Genomic DNA, 25,102 nt, shown 5'->3' on the forward strand with positions numbered 1-25,102 from the left:
TAGGCCTGCAGTAGCTAAAGCTTAATAATAGCCACACCATACCATTCCAAACATTTCTAAACTTTATTAGGGTAATATAAAAAGTAAGTCAAGCCATTAATTACTTTCAATTAAAACAATTCAAAACATGTTTTATTTTTATTAATTACTTGAAAAAAGAGTTTCATTTCAAGTAAGCAGTTGGAAAATGTGTTTTGTTTCTAGTAAAGGAGTTGAAAAATAAATCCATTAGGATTTGATTTTATGCTTGTAGGCGGCGATGAAGCTAATGTGTATAGGCATGGCAAAGACTTGCCTTCTGATTTCTGCTTAGTTACACGTGACCGTCTTATCCCGTATTAATCATTCGCTAAATTTGTATGCGCTCAAATATCATTTAGAAAACACGAGAAACTGGTCTACTCTTCTTCCTGGTTTTAGTGCAGAAGAGCCTGCCTAGAGTACCAAGATAGTTATTGGTACTGTACCACGGTTCGTGTACCTTCGGGCCAATGACTTTCCTACATTAACCAGGATGATGGATAATGATTTCACCACTCATTATCCGTTTTCTGTTATTTCAAATTGATCGAAATTGACAGAAATCGGCTACCGTTAATCAACATGTTAGGCCAAATCCTTGTGTTATGGGTGTTTCTCAGCCTGCCTACAGTATCCTCAGGTGAGAACCTTTCTGTTGTTTGCTTAGGCTTAAAGCGGTTCGTTCATTGCCTTAACTCAAATGCTGTTTTTGAAGTAAAATAACAACAATCCAACAACGCATTTTCTTATAGACTTGAATGTGGTAATGTAGGTTGAGTTCTGAAATTATTTCCCAAACTGAGTGTCAGGCTCTGCGGCCTGGGAAGGGTTGATTGTATAGCCTAACGTTATATCTTCTGTTCCAAATAGAGAAACAGATTTGGCATTATTTATATTTTCTAGGAGGCAAAACAATTGTGGAGCGTACACAAAACAGGCTACTTTAGACTTCTAAGGCAAGCACACTCAGTGTTTTAAAGACAATTACTTCATCTTGTTTTATTTTTTTATTTAACCTTTATTTAACTAGGCAAGTCAGTTATGAACAAATTCTTATTTACAACGACGGCCTACCCCTGGCCCTAACCTGGGCCAATTGTGCACCGCCCTATGGGAGTTATAGCTAATCTCTTACACTAAGCTACAATCACCTGCCATGGATATCTTACTAAATTACTGGAGCTAAATATTACTCAATTTATAAGTCAATGTACCCTTTAAAAAAAAATCTTTAGTATAGTCTATTGTGTCTGTCAACGTGATTTCTCGAAGTTACTTTGACTTACAACCTGCACCAGTACAGTTTGCCTAGATATAAGTGTTGATGAGTACAACTAGATTTTTCAGTCAATCGTGCTTGCCTGAAGTTTATCCATATAGTTTCCTGGAAATGTGATTGTTTTGGATCGAGGTATGAAGTAACTGCTAGGACTAGGCTATTTCTGATTGTTTCAAATATAAAGTTTCATATACGATTGTTCATATTTTTATTTTATTGCTATTCCCATGACATGCTTAGGATAGTATTTGTTTTCACTCACTAAGGGTACATAACATATTAAAAATATATAGCCTACTCCTTGATTTAGAAGAATGTGAACTCTAAATAGGATACCAAGATATGTGCAATAGGCCCAGACCTACAATCCAATGGACATTTAAATGAATGATATTTAATAACTGATTCTTGAAGAACATGTCTCATAAGTACAACTACCTTACCCTATTAGGCTATACCTAAAACAGTGTTTCCCAACCCTGGTCCTCCAGTCCCCCCAACAGTGAACATGTTCATTGTAGCCCTGGACAAGCACACCTGATTCAACTTGTCAACTAATCACCAAGCCCTCAATGAGCTGAATGGGGTGTGTTTGTCCAGGGTTACAACTATAAAATGTGTACTGTTGGGTGGACTATAGGACCAGGGTTGGGAAACACTGAGCTAAAATGTAAGGTTTTCCTCCATTGTTTCCATTTGTTCTTGTAAACAGACAAATGTTCGAGGTCAAGTTTTATTTGTCACATGCACCAGTACAGTGAAACACTTGATTTGCTAGTCCTACCCAACAGTGCAGTATTGAATATCAAAAGATATAACTAATATTCTAAATTAAAGAGGAAGCTATATACAGGGTCAGTGCCAGTATTACATTTACAATGTGCAGGGATACTGAGGTAGATATTTACATGTAGGCATGGATTAGGAGAAAGTGACTGGTAGCCGGATAAATAATCATAATAAACAGTATGTCAGTGTAGCGTGGTTTGTTCTGCGTTGTGTCATTTAATGAGGACACTGCCACAACTGGAGGTCTGCTTGTTGGATTTTTATTTGTCCTGCACACGAAGAGACAACGCACAATATGTTAGTCCTTGGCACAGTCACAGCTCTCAGGCACCTCGCTAGCTGAAGGTCAGGCAAGAGAGAACAATAGAAGGGTACAGTAACACAGATCCCCCACGATGGACCAAACCAAAATATACAAAACTTTTACAATCAAGTGTATCTACAATATAGATATGAAAAAGTGTTTGGACACAACAAAATAACAATAGCTATACAGCTGTAATTAAATAAAAAACACTGAATTATTATTATTATTATCATCAAATGATTAACATCCCCTCTTGACCTGGCCTATTTGAATTGGTCCTTGTGTGCAATTTGGTGCATAATCTAGGGGAACACATCACACTGCTAAATCAGCAGCATAAGTGGTGGGTGTGAGTGTGTGTAAGAGAGTCAGTCAATGTATTAGAGGTCGACCAATTAATCGTAATGGAGGATTAATTAGGGCTGATTTCAAGTTTTCATAGCAATCAATAATCTGCGTTTTTCGACACGATTGTGGCCGATTACATTGCACTCCACGAGGAGCCTGCGCGGCAGGCTGACTACTTGTTACGCGAGTGCAGCAAGGAGCCAAGGTAAGTTGCTAGCTAGCATTAAACTTATCTTATAAAAAACAATCAATCTTAACATAATCACTAGTTAACTACACATGGTTGATGATATTACTAGTTTATCTAGCTATTCCTGCGTTGCATATAATCGATGCGGTGCCTGGTAATTTCTCATCGAATCACAGCCTACTTCGCCAAACGGGTGATGATTTAACAAGCGCATTTGCGAAAAAAGCACTGTCGTTGCCCCAATGTGTACCTAACCATAAACATCAATGCCTTTCTTTAAAATCAATACACACGTATATAATTTTAAACCTTGCATATTTAGTTAATATTGCCTGCTAACATGAATGTCTTTTAACTAGGGAAATTGTGTCACTTCTCTTGCGTTTCGTGTAAGCAGTCAGGGTATATGCAGCAGTTTGGGCCGCCTGGCTCGTTGCGAACTGTGTGAAGACCATTTCTTCCTAACAAAGACCGTAATTTGCCAGAATTGTACGTAATTATAGATAAAGTACGGAACGGTTCTGTATTTCACTGAAAGAATAAACGTTTTGTTTTCGAAATGATAGTTTCCGGATTTGACCATTTTAATGACCTAAGGCTCGTATTTGTGTGATTATGTTATAATTAAGTCTGATTTGATATTGGATAGAGCAGTCTGACTGAGCGGTGATAGGCAGCAGTTGGCTCGTAAGCATTCTTTCAAACAGCACTTTCGTGCGTTTGCCAGCAGCTCTTCGCTATGCTTCAAGCATTGCTGTTTATGACTTCAAGCCTATCAACTCCCGAGATTAGGCTGGTGTAACCGATGTGAAATGGCTAGCTAGTTAGCAGGGTGCGCGCTAATAGCGTTTCAATCGGTGACGTCACTCGCTCTGAGACCTTGAAGTAGTTGTTCCCCTTGCTCTGCAAGGGCCGCGGCTTTTGTGGAGCGATGGGTAACGATGCTTTGAGGGTGGCTGTTGTCGATGTGTTCCTGGTTCGAGCCCAGGTAGGGGCGAGGAGAGGGACGGAAGCTATACTGTTACACTGGCAATACTAAAGTGCCTATAAGAACATACAATAGTCAAAGGTATATGAAATACAAATGGTATAGAGAGAAATAGTCCAATAATTCCTATAATAACTACAACCTAAAACTTCTTACATGGGAATATTGAAGACTCATGTTAAAAGGAATCACCAGCTTTCATATGTTCTGAGCAAGGAACTTAAACGTTAGCTTTTTTACATGGAACATATTGCACTTTTACTTTCTTCTCCTATACTTTGTTTTTGCATTATTTAAACCAAATTGAACATGTTTCATTATTTATTTGAGGCTAAATTGATTTATTGATGTATTAAGTTAAAATAAAAGTGTTCATTCAGTATTGTTGTAATTGTCATTATTACAAATAAATAAATTAAATTTAAAAAAAATTGGCCGATTAATCGGCATCAGCTTTTTTTGGTCCTCCAATAATCGGTATCGGTGTTAAAAAAATCATAATCGGTCGACCTCTACAATGTATACCTGATATCAATGTCCAAGGTTTTAACAGTTGAACAGGTATGTCATAAATGGTCATTTCACTGTTATGTTACTAGTGCAACCATGATTATTATACTGTTATGTTACTATTTTACCATGATTATTATACTGTTATGATGCTAGTACTACCATGATTATTATACTGTTATGATGCTAGTACTACCATGATTATTATACTGTTATGATGCTAGTGCTACCATGATTATTATACTGTTATGATGCTAGTGCTACCATGATTATTATACTGTTATGATGCTAGTGCTACCATGATTATTATACTGGTATGATGCTAGTGCTACCATGATTATTATACTGTTATGATGCTAGTGCTACCATGATTATTATACTGGTATGATGCTAGTGCTACCATGATTATTATACTGTTATGTTACTAGTGCTACCATGATTATTATACTTGTATGATGCTAGTGCTACCATGATTATTATACTGTTATGTTAATAGTGATACCATTATTATTATACTGTTATGATGCTAGTGCTACCATGATTATTATACTGTTATGTTACTAGTGCTACCATGATTATTATACTGTTATGATGCTAGTGCTACCATGATTATTATACTGTTATGCTACTAGTGCTACCATGATTATTATACTGTTATGATGCTAGTGCTACCATGATTTCAGTAAGTAATTGTGCCTGTTTATGTGACAGTATTGCTTTTGTTTCCATCCATTAATTTATACCGGTACATGTGATTTTTTTCTAGTTGCCCTGAAGTATTTTTACAGAGCGCTCTCACAATCTACTGGCCTTCCAGAGTTCAGTGCTGTTGCGTATTTGGATGAGGAACCAATATATTCCTATGACAGTTCTACAAAGGAAGTGGTAGCTCGACAGGAGTGGGTTAAAGAAGCCGTGGATCCAGACTTCTGGGGAAGAAGTACACACATTCTTATGGAGACTGAGAACGTGTTCAAAGACAACATGAACACTGCAAGAGCTCGCTTCAACCAGACAAGTTAGTAGGCGATCATCAGAGCATGTTTTGATAGATAGCTAACCGTAAACACTTATTGAAGATTGAAGGATCGATGTTACAATGTGTTCTTCCCTTTTAGGTGCCCTAGTATTGCAGAAACTGTACAAGTGTGAGTGGGATGAGGAAACCGGTGCTACAGATGGACATGAACAGTATGGATATGGAGGAGAGGACTTCCTTTTATTTGATATGAAGAATGAAAGATGGATTGCACCTGTTCGTCAGGGACTCATCACCAAAATGAAGTGGGATGATAATGTTAAGCTTAAAGCCAAAATTCACTATCTAACCCATACGTGTATTGAATGGCTGAAAAAATATGTTCCCTATCAGAGAAGCATGCTGGAGAGGACAGGTATTATTATTATTAAAACTTAATTTGTTTTTACACAACTTAAGTAGCTTTACTATTTCTATGTCTTGGAGATTCTAATTACATGTGTGCATACAGTTAGATTTTTCAAACAAGTAGTCCTTTTTGTTGACTTGTCCAGTAGCCTTCCTCTGGAATAGTATACAGCTAGATTCTGTCATCTGAAGAACAACATAAACACTATAGAGATGTATATATTTGATCAATATCCTGATGATTGTACATTTGATCAATATCCTGATGTTTGTACATTTGATCAATATTCTGATGTCTTTATATTTAATCAATATCTTGATGTTTGTATATTTTAACAATATCTTGATGTTTGTATATTTTAACAATATCCTGATGTTTGTGTATTTCCTTTACACAGTCCCACCGCAGGTAACTTTGTTTCAGAAAAACCTCTCCTGTCCTGTGACTTGCCATGCAACAGGCTTCTACCCGAAAGCAATCAAGATATTTTGGGGAAGAGATGGAGTAGAGATCCATGATGATGTGGTGCATGAAGAGACCCTGCCTAATGGGGATGGGACGTATCAGAAGAGAACCCATCTCACTGTGTCCCCTGAAGACCTACAGAAGTACAACTACACATGCACTGTCCAACACATTAGAGGTGATGATGTGGTTCTGTCTGCTAACAGGGACAGCATTCGCAGGAATATTCGCAGTAAGTCGTTCTCCTATTAACCAAATCAGTTCTCAAGTACCCTGGGAATCCAGGTTTTTGTTTCTAAATGTTACATCTAAATGTTACAGTTGAAGTCGGAAGTTTACATACACCTCAGCCAAATACATTTAAAATCAGTTTTTCACAATTCCTGACATTTATTCCTAGTAAATATTCCCTGTCTTAGGTCATTTAGGATCACCACTTTATTTTAAGAATGTGAAATGTCAGAATAATTGTAGAGAGAATGATTTATTTAAGCTTTTATTTCTTTCATCACATTCCCAGTGGGTCAGCAGTTTACATACACTCAATTAGTATTTGGTAGCATTACCTTCAAATTGTTTAACTTGGGTAAAACATTTCTGGTAGCCTTCCACAAGCTTCCCACAATAAGTTGGGTGAAATTTGGCACATTCCTCCTGACAGAGCTGGTGTAAATGCGTCAGTTCAGTTCTGCCCACAAATTTTCTATAGGATTGAGGTCAGGGCTTTGTGATGGCCACTCCAATACCTTGACTTTGTTGTCCTTAAGCCATTTTGCCACAACTTTGGAAGTATGCTTGGGGTCATTGTCTATTTGGAAAACCCATTTGCGACAAAAGCTTTAATTTCCTGAGTGATGTCTTGAGATGTTGCTTCAATATATTCACATAATTTTCCTCCCTCATGATGCCATCTATTTTGGGAAGTGCACCAGTCCCTCCTGCAGCAAAGCACCCCCACAACATGATGCTGCCACCCCCGTGCTTCACGGTTGGGATGGTGTTCTTCGGCTTGCAACCATCCCCCTTTTTCCTCCAAACATAACGATGGCCAAACAGTTCTATTTTTGTTTCATCAGACCAGAGGACATTTCTCCAAAAGTACGATCTTTGTCCCCATGTGCAGTTGCAAACCGTAGTCTGTTTTTTTATGGTGGTTTTTGAGCAGTGGCTTCTTCCTTGCTGAGCGGCCTTTCAGGTTATGTCGATATAGGACTCGTTTTACTGTGGATATGCATACTTTTGTACCTGTTTCCTCCAGCATCTTCACAAGGTCCTTTGCTGTTGTTCTGGAATTGATTTGCACTTTTCGCACCAAAGTACGTTCATCTCTAGGAGACAAAACGTGTCTCCTTCCTGAGCGGTATGATGGCTGCGTGGTCGGTCCCATGGTGTTTATACTTGCGTACTATTGTTTTTGCTTGACATCATGGGAAAATCAAAAGAAATCAGCCAAGACCTCAGAAAAGAAATTGTAGACATCCACAAGTCTGGTTCATCCTTGGGAGCAATTTCCAACTGCCTGAAGGTTACCATGTTCATCAGTACAGAGGCATTGGGTTTGAAGGTAGGCCTTGAAATACATCCACATGTACACTTCCAATTGACTGAAATTATGTCAATTTGCCTATCAGAAGCTTCTAAAGCCATAACATAATTTTCTGGAATTTTCCAAGCTGTTTAAAGGCACAGTCAACTTAGTGTATGTAAACTTCTGACCGACTGGAATTGTGATACAGTGAAATAATCTGTCTGTAAACAATTGTTGGAAAAATTACTTGTGTTATGCATGAAGTAGATGTCCTAACCTCCCCCTGGGAGGAAGCTGCACCCGGTAAACAACCTCCCCTACCCTCTCCAGGACACTGCAGGGTCCCACCCAGTGACTGTCCAACTTGGGGCATCTGCCTTTTTTCTTAGGGGGCTGTAGACCCAGACCAGCTCCCCAGCCACAAAGTGCCTTCCCCGGGTGTGCACGTCATAGTTCCTCTTCTGCCTCACACCTGCATTCACCAGCTGCTCTCTGGCGAAGGTGTGGGCTGTCTCCAGGCGGTCGTGGAGTCTTCAGGCATACTCCGGCCCCAGGGGAACATGAGGGCTATTCAGGGGCCGACCAAACGTCATCTCTGCAGGTGTGCGGATCTCTCTCCCCAGCATGAGGAGGGCAGGCGTGAAGGAGGTGGAGTCTTGGACAGCGAAGCGGCATGCCATGAGGACCATAGGCAGGTGCTTGTCACAGTCACGCTGGTGTTTGGCAGAGACAATGGCCAGCTGCTGTCCAAGCGTTTTGTTGAAGCGCTCCACAAGGCCATCACTTTGAGGATGGAGAAGAGTAGTGCGGGTCTTGTGCATACCCAGCCTCTCACACATGGTGGCGAACACGCGGGACTCAAAGTTTCCGCCTTAATCGCTGTGGATGGACTCCGCAGCTCCAAACCTGCTGAACATCACCGCTGTCAGGGCGTCGACGATGGTCTCTGCCTCCTGGTCAGGCAGAGCATAGGCCTCGGGCCATTTTGTGAAATAGTCCATGGCCGGGAGCACCCAGCGGTTTCCACTGTCTGTGGTGGGGAACGGCCCAACTACATCCACTCCCACCCTCTCCATGGGAGCCTCCACTGGGAACTGTTGGAGCTGAGCATGAGACCGGCCTGGGGGCCCTTTCTCGCTGTGCAGTTGTCACAGCGGCGGCAAAAGTCCTCCACATCCCTCTTGTGCTGCCCCCAGTAAAAGCCCTGACGGAGGCGGCGCAGTGTTTTTGTGACCCCAAAGTGTCTAGTCCCTACCCCCCCATGAGTACTCTGGAGCACAGCCTCCCGCAATGCTTTTGGGACCACCACCTGCCACCTCTCCTCTCCCGTAGCTGAGAGGAGAGGCCCGCTGTAGCACGCCATCAGCCAGCCGCAGTCTCAAACTTTGACCACAACCCTTTGGTCGCGAGTGAGAGCGCTGTCACCTCTTTCCACGGTGGCCTCACCTGCGCCTCTAGCCACTGTAGCACTTGCTGTAGGTCTGTGTCCCGTCCCTGCTGCTTCCCCCATTCAGTCACGTCGACAGTCTGCAGCTCATAGCAGACAGGCCCGTTCGCCCGACACACTGTGGCACAGACCCCCTCTGCATACAGCTCTCTCTCACGTCCCTCTCTCCGCTCACAGGGGCGGCAGCCGTCAGCAGTACAGGGCCGACGTGATATGGCGTTGGAGTGGCGTGCCCCTGCCCTGTGATGTCATACGGCTGAAGCTCCTCCAACCAGCGTGCCACCTGCCCCTCTGGCTCTCTGAAAGACATGAGCCACTGGAGAGCAGAGTGGTCAGTCCTTACAGTAAAGGGCAGACCACCCAGGTAGTACTTGAAGTGTTTGACGGAAGCCACAACAGCCAAGAGCTCCTGCCGGGTGACACAGTAGCGGCACTCATGTTTGTCAAATGTTTTCCTGAAGTACGCCACCACTCTCTCCCCTTCTGGCCCCACCTGGGCCAGCACCCCACCCATTCCCACAATGCTTGCGTCTGTGTCCAGGATAAAGGGCAAGGTGAGGTCAGCGGGGGGCGAGCACGGGGGCCTTGATCAGTGCACGTTTGAGCGTGTTGAAGGCCTCCTCACACGCCACTGTCCAAGTGAAGTCCTTGTCCTTCGGCAGCAGGTGGTTCAGGGGAGCAGCGACGCTTGAGAAGCCCCGTACAAACCTCCTGTAGTACAAGGCCAGGCCCAGGAAGCTCTTCAGCTGACGATGTTCAGTGGGGGTGGGCCAGTCTTGGACAGCCCCCACCTTGTCCTCCATGGTGCTGATCCCCTCCTTCCCCACTCGGTGGCCCAAGAAGGACACCTCTCTCCTCATGAAGTGGCACTTCTCGGGGTGGAGCTTCAGACCTGCGGTAGCCACCCGCTCCAGCACACGCCGTAGCGCCCCCAGGGCTGACTGGAAGGAGCTGCCATGGGCCAGGATGTCATCGAGGTATACCAGACACTGCTGTCGGGGGATGCCATCCAGCACCCTGTCCATCAAACGCTCAAAAGTAGCTGGAGCGTTGCACAGGCCGAAGCACAGGACCTTGAACTGCCTGTGTCCTCTTTTAGTGGAGAACGCAGTTTTGGCTCTGGCCTCTGGGGAGAGGGGCACCTGCCAGTAGCCACTGCGGAGGTCTAGTGAGGAGAACCAGGAGGACCCCCTAACCAGGTCCAGCGACTCATCGATACGTGGTATGGGGTATGAGTCCTTCCTGGTTACCTCATTCAGCCGCCTGTAGTCCGCGCGATCTCCTCAGCCAGATCCTCCGACGTCCATGCACACGCACCTCCTTGGCCATAATCGTCCCCTACCTTCACTTTCGGATTCCCTCGATGCATTTTCAACCCCTGTTCTCACCTACGATAGCTAGCCAAAGAAGTCAGCTGGCTAACTTTTATCAAAGTTTTTACTTCTGACACCAATGTAATGACCTGACTAGATCATAAAGGAACAATTGTCCAGACAGAGGACTGTATGTTTTTCATCTATTAGCAAACCAGTTGTATATGGCAGCCTCTTTTCAAACGTGCATTCTTACGGGCCACTGTGAAAAGTGATGTTGTGATCCTCTGCCCCTAGAGTCTGATCAGTTTTGATCACGATTTAACACTAAACATGATTCATCACTAATAGTGTAATGTTTGTCATGAAATCTAATGTATTCACATTGAGCATTTCTTCTTTGATCTCAGGGCACTACAACATCACCATCACCATCTTCATGGTCTTTGTATTGGTCACATTGGTCATCGGTGTTGTTGGTACGTCAAGCCCTCCTCACCACTATAGACACCAACAGACACACAAATGTGGCAACGATTTAACATCCAGTGCATCATGTACATGTGAATGTCAATAATACACAACACCATAGTGTTACATGTATTTTGTTTTGTCATTGAAATGATTGAAACAGTTTGATTTAGATTACCAATGATGATAAAAGAAGGAAAAAACTAATTGCCACATCTTTTTCTCCATTTATCCAAGTAATAAAGAGAAAGGGCTGGAAAGGAAAAGGTAAGTTCCCACCTATTCTTTTAGCCACTATGTCCCTGTTGATAATACTGCAAAATGAGAGGTTTCTAAGTACACTCAATTGCTGCAGTGTCTACTAAACATTATATTGTGTTTAACAAATATTCTGACATTTGAACTCTTTGTTTATTGGAATAGCATTCATTTTCAGTATTACACAGGGAAAGATTAGTCGGTTTTGAAATTCTGGAGGCTATTATAGCGTTAATCTTTCTACTGTCTTCTAGATCCAACAGCTGGAAAGGAAAAACAGTGTCCAAGTGAGTACTGAACTGTGTTGTGCTGTATGCAATAGAGGAGTGAATCCTTTATGAAGGATTTCATATCAATCAGTAACCTACTCAACTATACTCAACTTTCCTTACTGAAAAGGTGAGGTGGAAGTTATTGTGAAATGTTCCTTTTTCCCAATTCTCAGCAAGTCTCCCGGAGAAGAATGTTCTTCTGCTCAACGATGGTGAGTATTCAGATTTCTATTTTACTCAAACTTGGACTCAAATATGACCCTTCGGCAGTAAAGAAGTTCAGTCTGGTAGTTGTTTCCCTTTTCATTAAGAGTATAATTTGAGGAGTTGAACATTAAAGATCTTTGCAAAAATTATGTGTATATAATCCATCAAGGCATTTCCTCCATTACTAATTGAAATAAAAACATGTATTTCCCCCTAGCAAAACCTGCTGAAATGGAGAAACCAAAAAGTGAGTACTGCCACGTGGAGAGTTATTGTCAGTGATAGTACATTTCATATTGATAAGTGACCCCACTCACTTGTATGTCTTCAATGTACTTTCCGTACTGAAACCTGAAGAATTGAAGTAGGGATGTTTGAAGTCCAGACTCAGCAATATGACATCGCCATACACGGTGGGGAGCCTAGATAGATGGTCTGTGGTGGAGAGACTTCATAAGTCACCCAACTATTCTGGTGATGTCCTATCACTAAGTCTTCCATTAATGCATTCTTGTTTAAATGTCCCCGGTATCAGTACGGAAAGTAGAAAACGATGTGATTTTCACAGTTTAATGTTGACATGTTAAAATAAAGAAATATGCTGCTTTTCAGTGAGCCATCCAGCTGATACTCTCCAGTGCCCGAATCAAGACGACTGGTAAGAATATTTATTCCTGTATTTGTATAGCTTCATAGTTGGAGTTGAAAACGAGTTCTTCAATGAACAATCTGAAACCAGTCAATGAATGCAAATGAATCTAAATGTCACTTTAAATGCACCAAAGACTTGACGCAGACTCTCCTTCAAGGTATTTTGTGGACCTGAAGACACTGTCAAGTTATGAGTTTATTAGTCATCCAGACCTCTTATAGGTTCTTAAACAAACCCATGTCTGGATGGTGGCCTCTCCTTCCCCATAAATTATTTTCAGTTTGTTGTTTATTTATCCACACGTCACATGTACAAATGTAGCTCTGTTGGTAGAGCATGGCGGTTGCAACGCCACAGTTGTGGGTTTGTTTCCCACAGGGGACTAGTAGGGGAAAAATTATGAAAATGAATGTACTCACTACTTTTAGGTGGTCTGGATAAGAGTGTCTGCTACAGGACTAGAATGCAGAGGGAGAAAAAAATCAGATAGCTTGTGGCAGGGATCTTATTCAAATGTACGTGCACATAATACTGTGATTATTGTCAATAGATTATGGTCATTTATGTGGTATGCATTTTATATGCTATGAAAAATATTATTCCCGCTAATATTGTAGTGCAATCCATTTTTGAAATAAATAATCTTCTGTTGTTTTAAGGTGAATTTTGTTCAGGAAAGTTCAGGATGAATGTTTTCATATTTAAGGTTACGACAGATCGTCCAACAGAAGCGGTACAATTTCCTCAAGCTCTTCAAAAGTCTCTGATGACTGGAGACTATACGTAAGTATCCATTATATTGTGTTGAATAATATCAGCATGTAAAGTACATGTTTTGAATCCTGTGTGACAGATGAACTTGTGCATTGATTTTGTACATGGATATAACTTTCGAAGTGCTGTGCTTTGTTCTGATTTCATTTTTTTTTTATTGTATCTTTGCTTTCCCCCTAGAACTCCTCTTGTCAAGACATGTAAGTTGGGATCTGTTTAACATCTTATTTGCTGTATGTTCTTGAATAGTTTTAATATTCTTTAATTACATGAATCTGCTTTAATAACATATCTGCTAATAGTGCTGATAGTATGTTCTCTTTCCTATGTTTTTAGTTTAGGTTGACTGCAGTTGGAGGGGTGTCTTCTTTTTGTGATCTTGGACACCTGAATTATCCGTGGAGTTACAAAAGCCTCTTGCGAGCCTGCCGACATGCTGGCTACTCTCCTCCGGGAAATTCAGGATGGTAACAAAGGTATTTCTATGAAAATTAATAAGAAATCGGCTGAACTCCATTCTTCCATTGACGACCTGAAATCCTCCATGAATGATCTCCTTTTGAGAACGACTGAGGCAGAGTTGCGCATTAGCACAGTTGAAGATACCATCGCTCAACATGACCAGGTCTTGATACAACTGCAAAAGGACAATGCCTACCTCAAAAACAAGGTAGATCAGATGGAGAACCAGAGCAGACGTAGTAATAGCCGTGTGGTGGGATTGAAAGAGGACAGCGAGGGCCGTGACCCGGTCCGTTTCTTCACTCAATGGATTCCAGATGTCCTAGGCATAATCAACTTCACCAAGCCACTGGAAATCGAACGCGCCCACAGAACATCAGCGCCGAAACCCCGTCCAGATGAGCCCCCACGGGCCGTCCTGATCAGGTTCCTCCGTTTCCAGGACAGAGAGAAGATACTGCAACTCGCAAGAGCCAAAGGCGACATCACCATCGATGACAAGAGGGTCAGCCTTTTCCCGGATATGAGAGCGGATCTCGCCAGACGTCGCAAGCAGTCCAGACCTGCCGCCAAAGCACTGAAGGAGAAGATCTCACCGGCTACCTCATCCACCCTGCGCGGAGGAAAGTTCAGTACAAAGGCCGAAGCCATCTCTTCAACACACCGGGAGACGTGTACACTTTTCTCAAAGAACTGAACAACGTCTGAGCCAGGACGGTCTCTCTGGGGGATAAGATGCAGTTTGTTTGTTTTCTCTTATCCGGACTGACCCAGTGAAGCCAGTGAACACAAGAAATTGAAGAGGGAATGGGTAGGACAAGTTTTTGCGTCCTCTTTTAACTCCAAAGCAAGAGGAACTGCAATTTTGATAAGTAGACACATCCCCTTCTGCATCAACAACACCATCTCTGATCCCTCTGGCAGGTTTGTTTTGGTGCAGGGGCATATGTTTTCAGAGTCTTGGACCCTATTGAATATTTATGCTCATAACTTCGATGACCATATGTTTATTCAGAATGTCTTCCTTCAGGTCGCTCAAGCACCACCAGGATGGCTACTGGTTGGAGGAGATTTACATTTTTGTTTAGATACAGTTCTTGATAGGTCCTCTGATAAACCCTCACTTCTTACCAAAGCCGGCAAGCTCACCATGTCATTCATGAAAGATCTCAATTTACTAGACATCTGGAGACAGTTGCACCCACAGGATAGGGACTACTCTTTTTATTCACACCCACACAAGACACACACACGCATAGATAACTTTTTACTATCGACACAACTGTTTCATAGAGTGTTAGATGTCGAGTATCTCCCCATATTGCTTAGTGACCATTCTCCTCTGGTATTATCAATCTCCATTCCTAACAAGGTAAATGGAGCATATAGATGGAGACTAAATTCTACACTCCTAAAGCAACCTGAATTTTGTGCAGTCATCAAAGAGCAGATCAATATTTTTACTTTGACAAACAAACCCTCCGCTCCTGACAGTTTCATTCTTTGGGACACATTGAAGGCCTATCTGAGGGGACAGATCATTTCCTATCCTAAAGGGCTGAAGAGAAAACACGGTGCGGAACTGAGTGCCCTTGAATCTGAAATCTCCGAGCTAGAGAGAACCTACCAAAGAGGCCCGACTAAAGATCTATACAGGCTTTTGGTAAATAAAAAATTGAAATATATTCTGAACACATATCAAGCTGAGAGGGCCATCACTAAATCAAAACTGCGTTATTATGAGCTTGGAGAGAAAGCTCACAAAGTATTGGCATGGCAACTGAAAGCAGATGAAAGTAAGGACAATTAATGCTATAGAAACTCTTACTAATGAGATCTTTCGACCCTACTGAAATTAATAATACTTTCAAGAAATACTATGAAGACCTCTACACTTCCCAATCAAGCGATGATTTATCAGAGATCGACTCCTTTCTCTTCTCTCAACCTCCCATGCCTGTCAGGGGAAGACAGCGAGCGCCTGAGTGAACACTTCTCAATTCCTGAATTGTTGGAGGCCATTAAATCGTTACCTTCTAATACATCTCCTGGGGAGGATGGCTTCCCTCCAGAGTTCTATAAAGAATTTAGGGAGTTTATGGAGGTACTTAAAGCCAGGGAAGACAACTGCTTTCCAGAGTCTTTCTCTCAAGCAGTGATTACTGTAATCCACAAGAAAGGGAAAAACCTGCTAAAGTGCGCCTCCTATAGACCAATCTTTCTCCTTAACACAGATTGTAAACTGGTCACCAAGATGCTATCTAAAAGACTGGAGTCATGTCTTCCCCTGTTGGTCAACCCAGATCAGACTGGCTTCATAATTAATAGATTGTCCTCCAATAATCTCCAGAAGGTTCTTTGATATAATTCACCTTGCTAACAAAAACAAAATACCTAGTGTCGCAGTCTCCCTCGACGCTGAAAAGGCCTTTGATAGGGTTGAATGGCCATACCTATTTCACGTCTTGGAAAAGTTTGGTTTACGTATTTGATTAAATCACTCTACAAATCTCCTAAAGCTAGGATTGCTACCAATGGGATTACTTCATCCTCTTTCCCTCTCTATAGGAACAGACAAGGTTGCCCAATTAGCCCCCACCTCTTTGCCCTCGCCATCGAACCGTTGGCTGAGGCTATTAGAACGTGCCCTGACATACATGGCTTTGAGGTGGGCCCCCATACCCATAAATTGTCACTCTGCGGACGACCTTATCTTATTTCTAACAAACCCAGAACACTCGCTGTCTTACTTGCAGATCCTACTGCAGTGTTATAGTTCTTTCTCTGGATATAAGGTCAATTTTGATAAAAGCGCAATTTAGATGGTCGCCTACGGGCTTCACATATTTGGGCATAATGGTGGATGGTAATCTGAACAACCTCTATAAACTCAATCTGTCCAGTTTGTTGCAAAAGGTGGAGGGTGACCTTTGTAAATGGATGGACTTACCTCTCACTCTACTGGGTAGAATCAATGTAATTAAAATGAATGTCCTGCCCAGATTTCTATATCTGTTTCAATCTCTCCCTATCCCTGTTCCCGCAGCATTCTTTTCCTCTCTCGACAAGCTGACCAGACGGTTTATCTGGCACGGCAAAACCCCTAGGGTTGGCCTGGATAAACTGGGGCTTAAACCTCCCCAATTTTAGAATGTACTACTGGGCTGCACAGTCTAGGTTTCTGGCTCAGAGGTTTGACAATGGTCCCTCTCCCTCATGGATGAACATTGAAAAGCTTGAGGTAAATGATGACACTGGGGCAGAATTGTTTTACAAATGGGACAGAAAATCTATAAAAACCATCACAGACAACCCTTTAATCATACATTCTGTCCTGGCATGGTGCAAACTGCATGAGCTGTTCGGACGAGGGGGATTCCTTTCCCCTAAAACCCCTTTATGGAACAATAGATTGATTCCTATGTTTTTCCAGAATAGTAACTTTAGACCATGGTCTGATAAGGGGATCACTCTTCTGGAACATTGTTACGAGGAGGGAGTTCTTATGTCTTTTGATCAGCTGAAACAGAAATACCACTTGCCTAACAGGGACTTCTTTAGCTACCTACAACTACGAAACTTTATTAGGGTGACTCTCAAGGGACAATGGAACCTACCTAAGATGTCACCTATTGAACAACTCTGCCACACAGACCAACCACTGTTCAATACCATTTCCCGTGTTTACGATGCTCTTATGTCAGGACTAACACTGCCTGAGCTAGATAAACCCCGGCTTAGATGGGAAAAAGATCTGGGTATTGATCTTGATGAGGCTCTATGGAGTGACCTATGCAGGGATGGTGTTACATCCACATTGAACTCCAGATACAGACTGATCCAGTTTAATTTCCTCCATCAGCTCTATATCACCCCATCTAGATTGCACAAGTTCAACCCTGATATCTCCTCCCTATGTTTTAGATGTGGCTCAGATGAAGGAACATTCCTCCATTCCACTTGGCAGTGTTCAAAACTACACGGTGTCTGGCAGGGGGTATGCGATACCATATCCTCAATTCACGGGGTTGCATTCCCTTTAGACCCGGAGGTCTGTCTACCTTACTAACACCAATCTTAGGCAAAGCCATACTATAAAGCTAACAAAAATATTGCTAGCGATTGCCAAGAAATGTATTGCCTTGAAATGGAAATTGGATTCCTCCCTGCCAGTTGCAATGTGGCTATCGGAAGTTAATAGTTGTATCCCACTGGAGAAAATTACTTACTGCTTGAGGAATAAGTTAAAGACATTTTACAGAATTTTGCAACCTTTTATTGACTATATGGAGAATCTACCCCCACATCACATTGATTGAATCTCTATATAATACTTATATAATGTTTCACACGTAATGTATAATATGTAGCCTACGGCAGGTGACCATATGATCCAATGTCTCAATTTTTTTTATTGTATGTTTCTATATATAATTAGTTGTATTTTTTCTTTGTTACGCTCGTCTGTTACTGTCACTTTGTCCTATTGTTGTCTAATATCTTTTCACTTTTGTCTTGAATGTTCTTAATTGGAAAATGCAAAAATAAAATATAAAAAAAAAAAAAGTGTGTGTGGGGGGATGCAGTGTAAATTGTCCGTTGGAGATTTTATTAATTGTTCAGCAGTCGTATGGCTTGGGGGTAGAAGCTGTTGAGGAGGCTTTTGGGTCTAGACTTGGCGTATAATACATCCGGTGTGGTTTCAACAGATTTTTGTCAAATTAACAAATTATTGTCTTTTGTTGATTTTATATAACAACATTCCTACCTTGTTTAGCATTATTTTTTTCAATTATTGCATAGTTCTACTATTTGTATTCATTTAGGTGTAACGTGTAAATGTGTAACGTAAAAAATAATCGCTGTCAATGACAGACTTTCATTTTGAAGGCTAAACGCAAAGTCCACTATTGTGGCTAATCCTTATTGTGGCTAGCTTCACATAGATTGGTTCGAGCACCATTAATCAAATAAGAACTGTCTTTATAAATTAGGGTTATTTTAGATGATGACACCTAGCTATATAGTTAGCTAGCTAACTATAGCTACTGAAACAGATTATGTCGTTTTGCTATGTTTTTGGGGAAGAGCATTGTTTGCGTCCATGAGCTAGCTCGCTTTTTTTTAATACAAGCACTGTAGTTGCGCGGAACAACTTTACCAGCATCATAACGTATCGATGAATCGCTGTGACATGAAATACGAGTGATGGTGTAATCAATGTGTAACGTAAAAAATAATGAATGCGTTAAATTATGTGATGTGCAGTCATATTCAGGTCCTGATTGGTCAACAAGCTTATTTGATGACACGCAAAGACCGTAACGGCGTTCCATAGAAATCCTGGTTGAGAATGAAACGGCTGGACAATTCAACAATGAAACGGCACAGCAAGTGAGTGAAAGAAATAGGTTTTGATTATGTTTTACTATTAATGGGGACATACGTAAATGCCAACAAAGTAACTTTTTGGTGTGTGTATAACCTTTATTCAACTAGGCAAGTCAGTTAACCTGTCTAGGACTTGGGTTCCACTAGCAACCCCTCGCCAACAGCCAATGAAATTGCAGGGCGCCAAATTCAATCAACAGAAATCTCATAATTCAATTTTCTCAAACATACAAGTATTAGGCACCATTTTAAAGATAACATTCTCGTTAATCCAACCACAGTGTCCGATTTCAAAAAAGCTTTTCGGCGACTGCAGAACATATCATTGTTAGGTCAGCAACTAGTCACAGAAACACTAACCTTTGATATTCTTCATCAGATGACACTCCCGGGACAACATGTTACACAATACATGTATGTTTTGTTCGATCAAGTTCATATCTATATCCAAAAACCTCAGTTTACATTTGGCTTTGCCTCCAAAACATCCTGTGAATTTGCACAGAGCCACATTAAATCACAGAAATACTCGTACTAAACATTAATAAAAGATACAAGTGTAATTCACAGATTTAAAGATATACTTCTCCTTAACTTCTCTGCACAGAGCCCGTTACCAGGATTAAATTCGACAACATACGGTGAGCGCTACATAAATAGTCATATTAAACATTCCTGAAAATACAAGTGTCTCACATGGTTCAAAAGCCTTGAATCTTGCTAATCCAACTGCGCTGTCGGATTTAAAAAAGGATTTACTGCGAAAGAATACGGTGCGATTATCTGAGGACAGAGCCCCATAACAAAGTACTATTTCAACCAGCACAGGCGTAACACAATCACAAATTGCAATAAAAGAAATTGTTTACCTTTGACGATCTTCCTCTGTTTGCAATCCCTAGGCTCATTGTTACACAATGAATGGTCTTTTGTTTGATAAAATCTATTTTTATAGCCTAACGCGAAACATTTTGTGAACCGCTTGTGTCGTGAATACCGTCTCATTCAATTTTCGACGAAACATTCGATGTAAATACACACACTAAACGTGACTTCATCCAGTCATGTTTGGTTTCATTGCAATCAACTGGTTGTTTGTAACACAACCAAACTTGATGGGTCATTTCGCGGGACATATTGACTGAAAGAAACCGATTTGAAGACAACAAGTAATGACCTCATTGTGCACCAATTATATGACCGCTGTTTCGTTGATTGACTGTATTTTCACCCAATAGCCAATGAGCTGAGGTAAAAGGCAATATGTAATGGATATGTGTTGGAAGACCAACCCATGTAGTAAACTCCGGCGTAAAGACGGTCATTCGCCATTGAAGATTCATACTGGAAAGAGCCACGCTTGTTACGCACAATTTCGGTAAAGCGCATCTTCAGCTGTTTATATATCAAACATTATGGCAAATAAGTCAGGGAAAGCTAAATCTAAGACTAGATATACAAATGTAGACAAAATTATAGAAGAAATTGATTGTGATAGTGAAACAGATATGCTTTTGGAGGACGATTCAGTTAGCGACCATAGCTATGACTCCAAAATGGAAGAATATTTTTTGAACGGAGAGGACATTGTTTTGGACTGGTAAGTTCTTCTCATGCTAATGCTATTTGAAATGAATAATATCAAATATTATTTGTGATTACATTTTTTTATTTGCAATATATAAAAATGTAATGAAATGTGTAAAGTACACATTGGCTATACATTGTGGGTGGGGGTATGTATGTGAATGAAACACAGCCTATGTTTGTGTGTGTGTGTGTGTATATACACTGCTCAAAAAAATAAAGGGAACACTTAAACAACACAATGTAACTCCAAGTCAATCACACTTCTGTGAAATCAAACTGTCCACTTAGGAAGCAACACTGATTGACAATAAATTTCACATGCTGTTGTGCAAATGGAATAGACAAAAGGTGGAAATTATAGGCAATTAGCAAGACACCCCCAATAAAGGAGTGATTCTGCAGGTGGTGACCACAGACCACTTCTCAGTTCCTATGCTTCCTGGCTGATGTTTTGGTCATTATTGAATGCTGGCGGTGCTCTCACTCTAGTGGTAGCATGAGACGGAGTCTACAACCCACACAAGTGGCTCAGGTAGTGCAGCTCATCCAGGATGGCACATCAATGCGAGCTGTGGCAAGAAGGTTTGCTGTGTCTGTCAGCGTAGTGTCCAGAGCATGGAGGCGCTACCAGGAGACAGGCCAGTACATCAGGAGACGTGGAGGAGGCCGTAGGAGGGCAACAACCCAGCAGCAGGACCGCTACCTCCACCTTTGTGCAAGGAGGAGCACTGCCAGAGCCCTGCAAAATGACCTCCAGCAGGCCACAAATGTGCATGTGTCAGCATATGGTCTCACAAGGGCTCTGAGGATCTCATCTCGGTACCTAATGGCAGTCAGGCTACCTCTGGCGAGCACATGGAGGGCTGTGCGGCCCCACAAAGAAATGCCACCTCACACCATGACTGACCCACCGCCAAACTGGTCATGCTGGAGGATGTTGCAGGCAGCAGAACGTTCTCCACGGCGTCTCCAGACTCTGTCACGTCTCACATGTGCTCATGTGCTCAGTGTGAACCTGCTTTCATCTGTGAACAGCACAGGGCGCCAGTGGCGAATTTGCCAATCTTGGTGTTCTCTGGCAAATGCCAAACGTCCTGCACGGTGTTGGGCTGTAAGCACAACCCCCACCTGTGGACGTCGGGCCCTCATACCATCCTCATGGAGTCTGTTTCTGACCGTTTGAGCAGACACATGCACATTTGTGGCCTGCTGGAGGTCATTTTGCAGGGCTCTGGCAGTGCTCCTCCTTGCACAAAGGCGGAGGTAGCGGTCCTGCTGCTGGGTTGTTGCCCTCCTACGGCCTCCTCCACGTCTCCTGATGTACTGGCCTGTCTCCTGGTAGCGCCTCCATGCTCTGGACACTACGCTGACAGACACAGCAAACTTTCTTGCCACAGCTCGCATTGATGTGCCATCCTGGATGAGCTGCACTACCTGAGCCACTTGTGTGGGTTGTAGACTCCGTCTCATGCTACCACTAGAGTGAGAGCACCGCCTGCATTCAATAATGACCAAAACATCAGCCAGGAAGCATAGGAACTGAGAAGTGGTCTGTGGTCACCACCTGCAGAATCACTCCTTTATTGGGGGTGTCTTGCTAATTGCCTATAATTTCCACCTTTTGTCTATTCCATTTGCACAACAGCATGTGACATTTATTGTCAATCAGTGTTGCTTCCTAAGTTGACAGTTTGATTTCACAGAAGTGTGATTGACTTGGAGTTACATTGTGTTGTTTAAGTGTTCCCTTTATTTTTTTGAGCAGTGTATATATATATATATACTCCTATGGAGTAGAATGTAACAGCAGAAAGAGACTGCTATGGCACCTGGAGCACAATATTGTGTAGAGGACTGAGGGTCTTCCAAATATTGGAAGTGTGTATATAGTTACCCATGTTATTTTGTAAATGTAAATATTATTTTTTTCCCCCCATTTTTTTTGGGGGGGGGGGGGTGTGTTAGAATACCATTTTGTATATAGTTATTTGTTTCAAAATGTATACCTTCACCAATTTGGCCACTTGGGTACATTTGGGCTACTTGTGTGGGACACCTGGGTGACTTCATGATAAATGTCATGTAGCACACTCATTTTGGAAGTTATCATTCTGAAACTTTGCACAAGTACTGTTGCCCCCTTATGTTTTTCACTGAAATTGTCCCCATCATCCTATCTGAATGTTTGTTTTGTCTTGTTCATTTTAAAGATGATGATAAAACAATAAAAAGAAAAAACATATGGTTTTTTTCATTGTATTATCTGAACCAGATCTATTGTGTTATATTCTCCTACATTCAATTCACATTTACAAAAATGTCAGAGTTTTCTTTCAAATGGTACCAAGAATATGCATATCCTTGCTTCTGGGCCTGAGCTACAGGCAGTTAGATTTGGGTATGTCTTCAGGCGGAAATTGAAAAAGGGGGAGGGTAGCTGTAAGAGGTTTTAACCTGTCTAGGACTGGCGGAACCCCTCGCCAACAGCCAATGAAATTGCAAGGTGCCAAATTCAATCAACAGAAATCTCATAATTCAATTTTCTCAAACATACAAGTATTAGGCACCATTTTTAAAGATAACATTCTCGTTAATCCAACCACAGTGTCCGATTTCAAAAAAGCTTTTCGGCGACAGCAGAACATATCATTATGTTAGGTCAGCAACTAGTCACAGAAAGCATACAGCAATTTTCCAAGCAAAGAGAGGAGTCACAAAAAGCAGAAATATTGATAAAATGAATCACTAACCTTTGATATTCTTCATCAGATGACACTCCCGGGACAACATGTTACACAATACATGTATGTTTTGTTCGATCAAGTTCATATTTATATCCAAAAACCTCAGTTTACATTTGGCTTTGCCTCCAAAACATCCTGTGAATTTGCACAGAGCCACATCAAATCACAGAAATACTCGTAATAAACATTAATAAAAGATACAAGTGTAATTCACAGATTTAAAGATATACTTCTCCTTAATGCAACTGCTGTCAGATTTCAAAAAAACTTTACCGAAAAAGCAAACCATGCAATAATCTGAGTACGGCGCTCAGAGACCAACATAACCCAAGAAGATATCCGCCATGTTGGAGTCAACATAAGTCAGAAATAGCATTATAAATATTCACTTACCTTTGATGGTCTTCGAATCCCAGTTCCACAATAAAGGTTTGATTTGTTCCATAAAGTCCATGATTTATGTCCAAATTCCTCCTTTTGTTAGGGCGTTTAGTTATATTACTGGTCGTAGACACATATCAAACTATGTATAGAATCAATCTTTAGGATGTTTTTATCATAAATGTTCAATAATGTCCCAACCAGAGAATTAATTTGTCTGTAGAAAAGCAATGGAACGAGAGGTAACTTTCTCATGACCGCGCATCACGAGCCCGTGGCTGCTGGCAGACCTGACTCATTCCCCTCTCATTCAGCCCCCCTTCACAGTAGAAGCCTGAAACAACGTTATAAAGACTGTTGACATCTAGTGGAAGCATTAGGAAGTGCAAGATGACCCATATCCCACTGTATCTTCAATAGGGGCTGAGTTGAAAAACTACAAACCTCAGATTTCCCACTTCCTGGTTGGATTTTTTCTCAGGTTTTTGCCTGCCATATGAGTTCTGTTATACTCACAGACATCATTCAAACAGTTTTAGAAACGTCAGAGTGTTTTCTATCCAATAGTACTAATAATATGCATATTAGCATCTGGGACTGAGTAGGAGGCAGTTTACTCTGGGCACGCTTTTCACCCAAACATGAAAATGCTGCCCCCTATCCATATGAAGTTTTAATGTGAGTCTGGAAGGAGAGTTTACAGTCTAACCAGACACCTAGCTATTTGTAATTGTCCACGTATTCTAAGTCAGAGCCGTCCAGAGTAGTGATGCTGGACGGGCGAGCAGGTGCGGGCAGTGATCAGTTGAACATGCATTTAGTTTTACTTGCATTTAAGAGCAGTTGGAGGTCACGGAAGGAGAGTTGTATGGCATTGAAGCTCGTCTGGAGGTTAGTTAACACAGTGTCCAAAGAAGGGCCAGAAGTATACAGAATGGTGTCTGTGTAGAGGTGTATCAGAATCACCAGCAGCAAGAGCGACATCATTGATGTATACAGAGAAGAGAGTGGGCCCTAGGAATGAACCCTGTGGCACCCCCATAGAGACTGCCAGAGGTCCGGACAACAGGCCCTCCGATTTGACACACTGAACTCTATCAGAGAAGTAGTTGGTAAACCAGGCGAGGCAATCATTTGAGAAACCAAGGCTGTCGAGTCTGCCAATAAGAATGTGGTGATTGACAGAGTCGAAAGCCTTGGCCAGGTCGATGAATACAGCTGCGCAGTAATGTCTGTTATCGATGGCGGTTATGATGTCGTTTAGGACCTTGAGCGTGGCTGAAGTGCACCCATGACCAGCTCTGAAACCAGATTGCATAGCGGAGAA

The 25,102-nt window shown here is 41.8% G+C and overlaps 1 protein-coding gene across 3 annotated transcripts; it reads left to right on the top strand.

The window, feature by feature from the left end:
• The first annotated feature begins 418 nt into the window (after positions 1-418).
• LOC120064134 (major histocompatibility complex class I-related gene protein-like) lies at positions 419-14,043 on the top strand. 3 transcript variants are annotated; one of them, XM_039014498.1, is made up of 13 exons: positions 419-661; positions 5,199-5,450; positions 5,551-5,826; positions 6,218-6,517; positions 10,984-11,052; positions 11,282-11,311; positions 11,557-11,589; positions 11,748-11,786; positions 11,999-12,028; positions 12,394-12,439; positions 13,140-13,216; positions 13,388-13,407; positions 13,544-14,043. In XM_039014498.1, exons 1-11 carry the CDS (start codon positions 604-606, stop codon positions 13,198-13,200), a joined length of 1,194 nt encoding a protein of 397 aa, XP_038870426.1. In that variant the 5' UTR covers positions 419-603; the 3' UTR covers positions 13,201-13,216; positions 13,388-13,407; positions 13,544-14,043. The 3 variants fall into 3 exon arrangements, with proteins under 3 accessions (XP_038870426.1, XP_038870428.1, XP_038870427.1); XM_039014500.1 differs by having other exon boundaries at positions 6,281-6,517; XM_039014499.1 differs by lacking the exons at positions 13,388-13,407; positions 13,544-14,043 and having other exon boundaries at positions 13,093-13,201.
• Positions 14,044-25,102: the final 11,059 nt, after the last annotated feature.

The sequence above is a fragment of the Salvelinus namaycush genome, chromosome 19 (genome assembly GCF_016432855.1).
Source record: "Salvelinus namaycush isolate Seneca chromosome 19, SaNama_1.0, whole genome shotgun sequence".
NCBI lineage: Eukaryota > Metazoa > Chordata > Actinopteri > Salmoniformes > Salmonidae > Salvelinus > Salvelinus namaycush.